The sequence below is a fragment of the Paramormyrops kingsleyae genome, chromosome 23 (genome assembly GCF_048594095.1).
Source record: "Paramormyrops kingsleyae isolate MSU_618 chromosome 23, PKINGS_0.4, whole genome shotgun sequence".
Classification (NCBI taxonomy): domain Eukaryota; kingdom Metazoa; phylum Chordata; class Actinopteri; order Osteoglossiformes; family Mormyridae; genus Paramormyrops; species Paramormyrops kingsleyae.
Genome location: NC_132819.1, coordinates 23,471,757 through 23,482,940, shown reverse-complemented (window position 1 = coordinate 23,482,940; position 11,184 = coordinate 23,471,757). Strand labels below are relative to the sequence as shown.

The 11,184-nt window shown below is 43.4% G+C and overlaps 1 protein-coding gene and 1 long non-coding RNA gene across 6 annotated transcripts; one reads left to right on the top strand and one right to left on the bottom strand.

Moving 5' to 3' along the window:
- Nucleotides 1-1,095: 1,095 nt before the first annotated feature.
- rab5aa (RAB5A, member RAS oncogene family, a) lies at nt 1,096-7,580 on the bottom strand. Of its 3 annotated transcripts, none has more exons than XM_023809651.2 (6): nt 7,485-7,580; nt 5,121-5,352; nt 4,653-4,804; nt 4,071-4,193; nt 3,574-3,667; nt 1,096-3,029 (listed from the first exon to the last, which is right to left on the bottom strand). In XM_023809651.2, the coding sequence occupies exons 2-6, from the start codon at nt 5,284-5,286 to the stop codon at nt 2,914-2,916; spliced, it is 651 nt and encodes a 216-aa protein (XP_023665419.1). In that variant the 5' UTR covers nt 5,287-5,352; nt 7,485-7,580; the 3' UTR covers nt 1,096-2,913. The 3 variants fall into 3 exon arrangements, with proteins under 3 accessions (XP_023665419.1, XP_023665420.1, XP_072561984.1); XM_023809652.2 differs by having other exon boundaries at nt 7,383-7,534; XM_072705883.1 differs by lacking the exon at nt 7,485-7,580 and adding an exon at nt 7,378-7,479.
- A 4-nt stretch (nt 7,581-7,584) lies between these two features.
- LOC111842740 (uncharacterized) lies at nt 7,585-11,059 on the top strand. Of its 3 annotated transcripts, none has more exons than XR_011985002.1 (5): nt 7,585-7,660; nt 9,023-9,091; nt 10,068-10,134; nt 10,237-10,348; nt 10,440-11,059. It is a non-coding gene; the product is annotated as an uncharacterized lncRNA (long non-coding RNA). The 3 variants fall into 3 exon arrangements; XR_011985003.1 differs by having other exon boundaries at nt 7,586-7,660; nt 10,283-10,348; XR_002837983.2 differs by lacking the exon at nt 10,237-10,348 and having other exon boundaries at nt 7,590-7,660.
- The last annotated feature ends 125 nt before the right edge of the window (nt 11,060-11,184 follow it).

Sequence of the window (11,184 nt, the reverse complement as noted above, 5' to 3'; positions counted from 1 at the left end):
GCACCAGTATTCAAGGGTGTCCCATTCCTCAGATAAACCAAGTGCAGCGCACTTGATGTGCACTTTATCCACACTCTGGCAAATACCGTATGGAAGTGGTCTTGGGCTATGTATATATTCACTGCATCGGTGACAACTCAAGTGTAAGTCTGTCGGCTTATTAGAGCACAACACCCCTCCAAAGCACTTTCAGTGTGTGTAAAGTTTTATAAGAAATGTTTACTTAGCCTAGGCTACAGCGAAGAAAAACCATCAACACAAATGACAGCATAATCATAGTGTCTCATTTACCTCTTCAGATATGAAGTGTGTCCAATTCAAGAAATCCCAGTGCTCTCTGGCTCTTTACACTTTGCATCGTATGTTAAAATCCATCACTGAAGTGTGTAGTATCTCAGCACATCTGGCCTTAAGTGCACTGAATGGGATATGAAGACAGCCAAAAATCCCATCACCTACAAGGGATGCAGGCCTGTTCTCACAATCACCAGGGGAGACTATGGTCACGGTGCCATCCCAGCTATCTCTGGACCACTTTGTCACCTGAACTCAAAGCATGAAAGACATTTACAGATATGAGCCACAACTTCATTTCTGCATCCCAATAAACACAAATTTCAGGCGAGCAGAGCGTGGGGCTGAATGGTACCAACAGAACTCAGATTGGAGATGGGAAAAGCTAGCAACACAGCAGGATGGGCTTGACGAGGACCATGCAACTGGGACTCGGTGACAGGAGGCAGTGTGGGAGCTGGTGTGGGCCCAGAAATGCATCCAGCAAAAAAAAAAAAATGAAAAAAATTCAGCCACCATTGGAGCACATTAAGGCTGCAAAACCCCTGGTGGCAGCAATCTGCAAGTACACCCCTGCAATATAAAAAGCTATTTAAAAAAAAAGGTAATAATCATAAACAGGACATTTCAACGACCCTGAAGGTGGATGATGGATGGAAGCCTTAATAGATCCTAAAATATCCCCTGTCACTTTCAAAATCCAAGGCTCCCATTTCATTTCATATGGGCATTAACCTGCATTTCGTATGAAAAAGGAAACACACTATAACCAGTATCAGCTTCATGCAAGTGGTCCACTGATCAAATAAATGGCCATTTATTGGTATGATTTTCCCAGGTAACGGACAGCTGTGTCAATTCTTTACTAACTGGGCTGCATGAAAGGTTCATAGAATGTACTTTAGGGTTAGACCCTGTTTATTAATTTACTCATTGACTAGCACCTCAACATAAGGACCCACTGGGTTGTCGTGGTTAAATTTGTTCTCTAAACATCATTACAATACAATTGTTAAAGAGACTGCTAGTTTTTTTTTTTTTTTTTTTAAACATTTTTGCTTTTGTCTTGTTTTACCAGTTATATGAACTAGTGCAGAGTTACAAATCCAGGCTAATATTGTGAAATGAGGGAGATGCTGTTTTATATACTAAAAGAATTAGTGCAATGTAAAATAAACATTAAAAATATAAATCATAATTTTCTTTTTTTGGGGGGGGGAGGGGGAAGGGGGGCTGAAGTACAAGACAGACCACTAAGGAAATGCAATTTCATTTGTTAATAACACTACATACATTTATAAAGATCACCATTGATTATATTTAACCATTTTGTGAAAAAACTCCAAACCCATAGTACAGCTGCTTCTGGTCACTGTACAGTTTTATATGATTATCCAGACAGCTCCCTAGCAAGCATTAGTCCTGTAAATTGTAAATTGAAAAGTAGACTACATTGCAACACCCTATTTACAGTATATTATTTATATATCACAGCGACTGTAATTATGACAAGGAATATTCATGAGCGTCGTTAGTGCAAGGCATAAGTAACAAAGACCTTTCTGTTTGAAGACATCATGTAAGTGTGTGTATGACATCATAAGTGTGTGTATGTGTGTGCGTTGTGTGTGCATGTGCATCTGGGTGTGCAGGGACAAAGCATCACGTCGGTCTACATGTGTTTGTTTGGTTTTATATATATATAAATGTATTTATGTATAATTTAATGTAACCAGACACTCCTTTATCCGACTGGGACCTTCGTATGCAGGCTTGGCTGAGAGAGTGTCACATGTCAAGATGACCCCATGTCAAAAGCAAGCAAACAAATGCAAAACTCCAAAAGGGGGGGGGGGGAATAATAATAAAACACAGCAGAAGATGGTTTTTCTGAGTCTGCTGCGAATGATAATCCAGGAAAGTGTGAGGCGGCAGCTCTGGGGACTGCACACACTGCACTGCATGGGAAGTCAGTGGGGGGGGGGGGGTCTGCATGGCCATTAGGAGGAATGATGTGCCTTTTGAAAGGGGTCTTTGCAGACAATAAGTCACTGCATCAATACTGTACACCATTGCACGATTCCACTAGGAAAGCTAGAAGCAGGCACAGCCCAGGGGGCCAGAAGACACGCGAGACTCGATTCTAGTGCTACTCGTAGATATTGTTGGGAAGCAATGAATACATCAAGGGAAAGGAGGAGAAAAAAAGAAACATCACCAATTCCAGGTCTAATACTACATGTTCACCCATGTCAATTTCCCTTGGATAACTAACTAGGAGCTCGAGGGGTCAGAGCTGAGGGCGCGTTCCCACTCTCAGCATTGCACTGGTCCTTCATCACCGCAAGACCCCCAACCCTCCTCCATTTTGCTGCTGGATCTTCCCCACCCTCGTTGGATAAAGTTAAAACTTTCAGGCTTTGTAGTGATACATGCGTTCATAATTCAGAAGTACATTTAAAAAAAAAAAAACAAAACAAAAAAAAAAAAATACATTTTTTGTATTAGAAATGGAGCCAGACAGTCCTTAGCTATTCTGGGGTGGGAGTTTGAAGAAGAGGGCCCCCCCTCCCCGCGGTCCGACTGTTATTCAGAGTTAGGAATTAAAGATGGATGGGGTTAGTTACTGCAGCAGGCCGCCTTGCTGGGCTGAGCCGTCTCAGTCAAGTCCACCCCCCGGTTCCGCCCGCTGTTTGCCCCCGCCGCCTGCGGTTCATTCTTGGGCAACCTCTTTGCTGCAGGACAAATGGGAAAAACAGAGGAAAAAAAACAAAACACATATTATATATATATATAAAAATCAATCATACCAACCTATAATTTGCAACCAAAAATTAAAGACTTTTTCTCTATTAAAAAACTTAACTGACGCTCATCTAAAATTCCTGAAACTACATACGTTTTTAAGGATTAAAAGCTTTTTCTGAAACATACAGACATCGAACGGGATCAGGGCACACAAAGCCGTGTGGAACTCTCCAGAAAATCCCGCAATCAGAACTCAGACGCTCTGACGGAGGCAGGAAGTGAAGGCCATGCAGTGACACACCCTTTCGTCTCTCGCACGGCAAACCTGTTGCACAGGCACCCACTTCGCACATCCCCATGTAACACCCGCCCAGTCAATGGACACACACAAAACACTAGCGGAAATTTAAAGGGCCAGTCCACCTTTAAAAAAAAAAAAAATTAAAAAAAATGAACGATTCAAACTACAGCCTCTTTCTGAGTGTCCCTTTGCTGTCCGTTTAGATAACTCACTACCGCCATACAACATACCGATTGCCATGAATATTTCATTCACGTTCATCGAGGTTTTCGCAGATGTTTCCATGAACAGCAAACTGTTGTCATCAGCATATGACTGTGCATCCTGAAAGAGGACATTTTATTTTCAGTTCTAATATTGACTTATTTCGATAGAGAGAGCAGGCCTGGCCAAAGAAAAGTTTTACACGATATATGGTATGTTATGCAGGCACACACCCATTTCATGGCTGGATCTAAGAGGCGGCTGAGGGGGCGGTGCCCTTTTTTCCCAATCATGATTGGCCAGTTTGTTAAACTATGACAATGCACTTCCCATAAATCAAATATGCTGATGTCCAATCAAAATCTAAATTTCTATCCCCCTGTCAAAGACCAGGCCTGATATTTTTTATTTCAATTTTTATTATGTATTCACACATACAAAAAAAAAACAACACACACACACACACCAGTTAAACTATACATGCAGCTGTACATCCAAAGAGAATCCAGCATAAAGAACAAACCTGAAAGTCCACGGCCCTCTTGTTCGCAAGGTCAGCCTTGTTGCCAGACAAAGCTATTACGATATTAGGGCTCGCTTGTCTCTGAAGCTCTTTCACCCAGTTTTTCGCTCTGGCAAAAGACTCCTGGAAATAAGGGAACAGCGCAGCTTTACAAACATCTGCAGTCACACAGAGGTCGAGTCGGAGATGAATGTTCCTGCCTACAGAGGGAACACCAGAGAGAGAATGCCCTCTGACTGCAGAATGTGTACCGGCTCACGCTGCATAACCAGCACTGAATAAAGACTCATATTTCTATACACAACATTTATTAACAAACACAAAGCTACCACTGTATGATTCTGGCAATGTCAGTCAGGGTTTATTCTGCTTTGGGTTTATCACCTGGATGGCCAATTGTCTTGCCTGCTAAAGTTGACTAGCTAAGGATGGTTCATGGGGACATGGATAACTGTGTAACTGAAACACCCCCCAAAAACACCACCATGATTTTATTTAAATGGCAACACAAAACAACTGGGTGACCTGTAGCTGTGTAACAACCTGGGGGGTATTAATGGTCTCCAGGCCTCTGAAACTCACCTCATTCGTTATGTCGTAGACCACGATGGCTGCCTGCGCGCCTCTGTAGTACATAGGGGCCAGGCTGTGGTAGCGCTCCTGTCCGGCTGTGTCCCAGATCTCAAACTTCACCGTTGTATCATCCAGGCACACCGTCTGGGTCAAGAAGGCCGCTGGAGTGGAGAAGAACAGCCATCAGGCTGCCCATTCTGGACACCGGCACGCAACCACAAGAAACTTAGAAAAGCTTCAAACGGGGCAAACCGTATAATGACCCGGAAGGTTGTGGGATCAAACACCGAGCCGATAATCTTTTGATAGACAAAATGATTAAACTGAAACGTTCTTGTAACAAAACTGGTTATGATGTCTGTGCTTCTCCACCTGCAAAACTATGAGTCAGATGTTAATGCTGGAGACAGATGTGCACTAGAGAAAGTGCTCTTCATCATCATCAACCACCAGCACCATAAGAGAAAGGTCCCTCACCTCCTATCGTGCTCTCCTGGAACTCATGGAACTGGCCCTTGACGAATCGCAACACGAGGCTCGACTTCCCCACTGCCGATTCGCCCAACAGCACGAGCTTGAACTGGCAGATCTTGTTGCCAGCGTTTGGTCCGTTGGGCCTGGTAGCTCCCCCACGACTTGCCATGACCTAAAGCCGCAGTCTCCCGCTTATGGACTCGGAAAGCGCTGTCCTCCTCGACGGGGTCACTCCCTGAGTGACGTTGGGGGAAATAATCACAGAGCTCATTGAAAACGGGGAAGTGAAATGAAGTCGTTTTACATACTGGTTAATCACAGCTTACAAGCTTCAGCCTTGGGGGGGAAGAAATCTGGGTTAGCACTGACAAGGAGATGTGCAAAATCCCTGCTTTGTACATAAGTTCAAGCCAGAATCAATGGAGCCAGGCTGACTGACAGCCCAAGAACAAATGTGTCCTTCACGGAGCCCAGGAACATTCCAACAAAATCATAATGCAGCAAGACAACATCGATCAATCTGAAACAAAAAAAACATGTCTATAAAAGAATAGCTGTGAGGACCACACAAATCTAAACGGGCATGTCTATCTGAATTTTAATTGTCATCTACTCAGTGACTATATATCCTACAATCTTACAGGGGGTCAGCAAAATCATCAACAGTAAACCTTCATCCTCTTAAGCTATATTGTCGATATATAAATCTAGTAAATCAGTTTTGTACGATTATCAAACTACAATACGGTTTCAAATTAAGTCAAGCCTATCCAAAATGTACTCAGCTGTTCGATTTGCGGAATGGGAAGCTGCGAGGTTTGCAAATGTTGTATCGAAAACACGGCATATTTTTTTCAATGTGCATTATTCAGTGTGCTTTTCAGATGGTGACATTGTGCAAAATACAAGGATCAAATAAATATTGCAATAAGTTATGGTGAAACCTCACATTTCACGAATCACTAGAAAGTCCGGCATATGTGCCTTGCTTCTCGATTTTAGGGAACGTTACCACCAGATCTGTAATTATGTACTTCTGCAAAAGCTACTAACAGCAGCTACCGAACGTCGCGCAGATGAAGTCCGACCCATATCAGCTGTCACAAGACATTATTCCGGGCGACACCGGTATGTTTAACGTCAAACAGAGCAAGGAAGAGCCTTTGTCAATATGCTACTTAATCTGAGATCCGGCCTTATAGTCACGCCGACAGTCTCTCCAGTAAAACCCGGCATTTCAGCTCGTCTTGAGGGATTTGGGGTACATTCCGTCCAGGGCATTCATACACAAATTAAGTCAACTAACGTCCATTTGCAACCATCTGTACAATGGCTACTTGAGCAGAACCTCTCCGTTCCCGTTTATTATATGTTGCATACAAATCATCAGTAGAGCACATATCACAAATACATCTTGATAAAGAAATATGACACACGTTACGGAAAACAAACACCAAAAAGGCCGAACAAATTAACGGCAGATTGTGAAAAAAAATACATTCGCATGGTAAAACAGCTTGACAACTTGGCTATCGATTGACTCGAAAAATAATTAGTATAATTCTGACATTTTCGCAATAGAAAACACCGTAACGCACTAAAAAGACAGCAATGTAATATTGCTTTAGGCACACAGCGCTCGCCTAAGCGGCGCTGCTAAAGCCGATGGCCAGGATAAGCCCGAGTTTACAGCCGACACAATGCCACACAGTGCGGCTAGCGGGCTAGCTGCGCATTTAGCCGAGCGGCCGCCTCGCCCCCTCATCCGCACCGCAAGCCTGGGGGAGCCGGCGAGCGCGGCAGCCGCCAGACAGACGCGACAGCCAGAGAGCCGTACAGTGCTCGCAAGATTGCCGTTTGGCTTAGCCGAAGGAAGGCGCCATTTTGGAAACACAAGCCAGTCTGGGGGATTTTTTTCTTTCCAAAATAAGTCGGCTAGTTCAGCTTCGCGGTTTATTCCATCGTTCACTCGCTAGCTAGACGCAGTTAGTTAGCTGCGCGAATAAGTCGTCTAGGCGGGCGTGGTATATAGGCAGAAGAAATGGCTTTAACCAGCATGGAATAATTACATTATTAACTACCCAAAACCCGAGCAGAGACTGAAATACTGATCTGTTTACAGCTCTGGAAAACGAGGGCTCTTCCCAAGCCTTCACCCGCTAGCTAGCTACGGCCTATGTGATGCTTCTCATTAGCGCGTTAGCTACATTGCGAGGTACAACGGACAAAGATGGGCTGTCAGCTCCATCAACTAACTTACTTTACCTGACGACAACGCGAAAACTGTATTCAAAGATTCCCAAGACAGTGGGGGAAATAATAGGACTGCGGCAGTTTATTATTGTCACACAGATTATTTCATCAGACCTGATCACGTCTCCTCCTTTTCTTTTTCTCGCAACTTCCCCCTTTAGAACCAAAACACTCTCCGACACTTCCGCCCCTCAGTTGCGCGTCACCGGCCACTTCCGCCCCCCATTTGACGTTCTCGAGCCATTTCCGCCCCGCAAAATACACATCGGAAAGGGATGCTTTACGTGAACGTACGTGATGTTAGATTTCAATTGCAGAAACGTGTCGCTCATGCCGTATTCCCGTGTCATTCAGCAAACTGTCAGATTACCATAAACGACCTCTACGGGGTGCGAGGGTTTACATCCATCATTTAAGCACTAATCTTGTTCAGAGTCGCTGGGGACGCCCGGACAGGACGCCAGTTTAATATAGGGAGCATATAGACGCTTTGGGCAATTTTGAGACCCACATTCTGACCTCGATTAACCATATGGGCATTTGGGCCCGTGCCCAGGGGCGGCACGTACTCGGGGGGCACCAAGCAGAGCAACTACCCAGCAGCCGCCATCTAATTCACGAGTGTCTTTTAACCAGTTAATGCGATTTTATATTATATATATTTAATATGATTGTATATGGTTCTCGTAATACGGCACTCACTATGTAACGTTTCCCGTAGAGCTCCACAAGGGATATTGGGGGGGAATCGACGGTTGGAAAAAAATTATAGACTTTTGCGAGATCTCCCAATAGATTTATGTCACTATTAATAATAACTGTATCCGCTTAAAGTACAAAAGATTTAATTGATGGATAAATAAGTATAAACCTAAATGATGTAGACATGAGAGTGTTTTAAGCATTACTAAGTGGGGGACAATGCACACCATATATAACTTATATATTTTGTGTCTTTTTACATACTAATAAATGCACAGTGTCCATTCACTGTCAGTGACTGTAAGCAGGACCGCTAGGCTAGGCTTACGCGAAGTGTGGAAATAGGGCTGCCTTGCAAGATGTGCCAGCAATGGCACTTAATACTCATAATGTCGTCCGACTCGTCCAGCACCAAGGGCGCAGGAGAAGATTTTTGAAGGGGGGGCCAAACAGAGAGCAAAAGGTCTCAGCTTGATGTAACTCTGCATGTGTGGCATTACAATTAGTGGTCACATTGGACCCTTGAGTTACGACCAGCCTGACATACGAACAACTTGGGTTACGACCAAAATTTTAGTTTTGACTTACGACCTTGAGTTACAACCCGAATGCCGGTCGAAGCCAAAACGTGTATCCACTTGTGTGGTTATAAACAAAGACCAAAGATGCTCGAGAGACGTTCTTGAGCGTCAGTCAGAGCCCAGATATGCATGTTTGTGGACGTAATTTCGGTCAGTGCAGTGCTTTATATAATTAATTTTGCTAATTGCTATCAAAATGACCACAAAAAGCTAAAAATGAAGCTAAGGAAGAGAAGGTAAAGAAAGCAATCACAATCGAAAAGAAGGAAACTGTGCAGAAATATGAGAGTGGCGTTCGTGTGACCGATCTCGCTAATACGTACAGCATGTCGAAATCCACCTTCTTGACAATCTCGACTCTCCTTCCAGACAATAACCACCTTCCATTTCATCCTCCCCCTCCTCTCTTCCTGCAAGCCAAAGATGTCAACTTGAATGGTGAGTAAAGTATGAAATTGTGGTTTCTGGAAGGCTGGGCACGTTTTGTATCTTTTTGGTGAGTACACTAGGAAAATTATTGGTATTTCTGGTAAATTACACACATTATCCAACCCTTTTTTATTATGAAAAGGTTATGTAAGGGGTGCTTTGGGAGGTTCTGAATGCATTATGGGTATTTCCATTATTTCTTATGGGAAAAATAGACTTGACTTACGACCAACTTTAGCTACGACCAGCCCTTGCGAATGAATCGAGTTTGTAAGTTCAAGGGTCCACTGTATTTCTGTTAATACTGTCAAATAATTCTTCTGAATCACTTACCTCAATGATGCTACGTACAACAATAATTTTGCACTCTTTATAAACATTTCAATTCTTCCAAAACTTGTCTTTTTACTGTATGTGCAGTTTAATATTGAGCATTTACGCATGCATTTTAGACAATTAGCATTTTAATAGAATGCCTCATAATGATGAAATATTTAATATTTTACTTCAATTAATACCATAATGATATACTGATAGAAAAAACAAACATGTTCAGGTGGAACAATGTCTGATCAGGTAACCTTAAAAAATTTAAAACTTAGGTCACAGCAAGACAAAGGTCACACTTAGTTTTCTGTGTATTCCATAACACCTGAATGTGACCAGAGGCCAGGTAGAGGGTCACTTTCATGCTGCAGTCAGGCATGTCACATGTCAAACTAGTTTATGCCATTTGTTTTGGCAGACAGGCAGGACAGAAGACCATCCAAAGTCTGGTCGCCCTCTAGTGACCAAACCATAGCAATACACCAACACATCAGACTGCCCACTGTCCTCTGATATGCCTGGCAGTTAACTGTGACTTTATACCTCTGACAGTGCAATTTACATGTTCTCCCTATTTTTTTTCCCACATTCCAAATACATGATTCCAGTCTATGACAGGGCAGGATGTCAAGTAACACTAGATAAATGTGTTTTTCAGAAACTCAAACTGTGGCTGAAATGCACTACCCTGGGGAGTCTAAGGTATTTTCCGGATGACGTTACAGGTACATTATCACTCACTTATTACTTCTGTACTGTTAAACTTTGGTCTAAGCCTGGGTTCTTCAAATCTGGACCTCGATTCCAAATCCAGGCCTTGTTTTCAGTTCTCCCAGGCAGCTAGTTTAATAATCACTGATTCTGATTGGTCAGAGGCTTCACACCTGACTGACAGGTAAAGGAAGGCTGGAAAACCAGCAGGGCTCGGACCTGAGGACCGTGAGTTGAATAACCCTGGTCTAAGCTTTTCTTTTTTGTTTTTTAACGACTGCTGAATTCCAGTTAATTTAGTGTCTTTATAACATGGCAGGTCCAAGCTATTTTGAGCGGAACAGAAGCAGCGATTCCCGGTGAGGCACAGCTAAGGAGACGGGAGTGTGGAGGTGGCAGAAAACGCTCTGCCTCTTTCCCAAAAACGTCCCGCGGAGATGTTTTCCACAGTAGCCGTCCTCTGCTTCGATGTCAGGTGGCTTCATCACAGCATCTGGGATCGATTTCTGGGAGGAGTCCCCGTGTGTGTGACAGGAAGTGGCAGGAAGTGTCCCAGACAGGAAGTGGCAGGAAGTCTCCCAGACAGGAAGTGGCAGGAAGTCTCCCAGCAGACAGGTTCCTCACCGTTATCTCCGGCTTCACCTCCTTTTCTTGTGTCACATCCCCGTCACCGTGAGAAGATGCCAGACAAGTTGTTCAGTAAATACCTCTGTCCACAAGAGAACCTCTATGCAAGCAGTCCACCAGAGAGGGACACAGCCTTCATGGGAATGGGAAGCCCTGAGCATAAAGCAGATGTCTGGGGTTCAATTAAAAACAAATGAACATTATCAGTCTATGATATGTATCTGTTCATGTTGATTGTATCACTGCTCTCAGTTCATGGACCTGCAGAAAACTGTGGAAATAAGCCATGATATAAATTGTTGTACATTAATGATAAATAAATGTGATCATCCTGCTTTCCAGTCCTATTATTGAAAATGCTATTATTTCTGACTGACAGAATTACTTTATAGGACTACTCACTTTTGGCTGGTGACTAGTCTTTAAAGATATTTTAA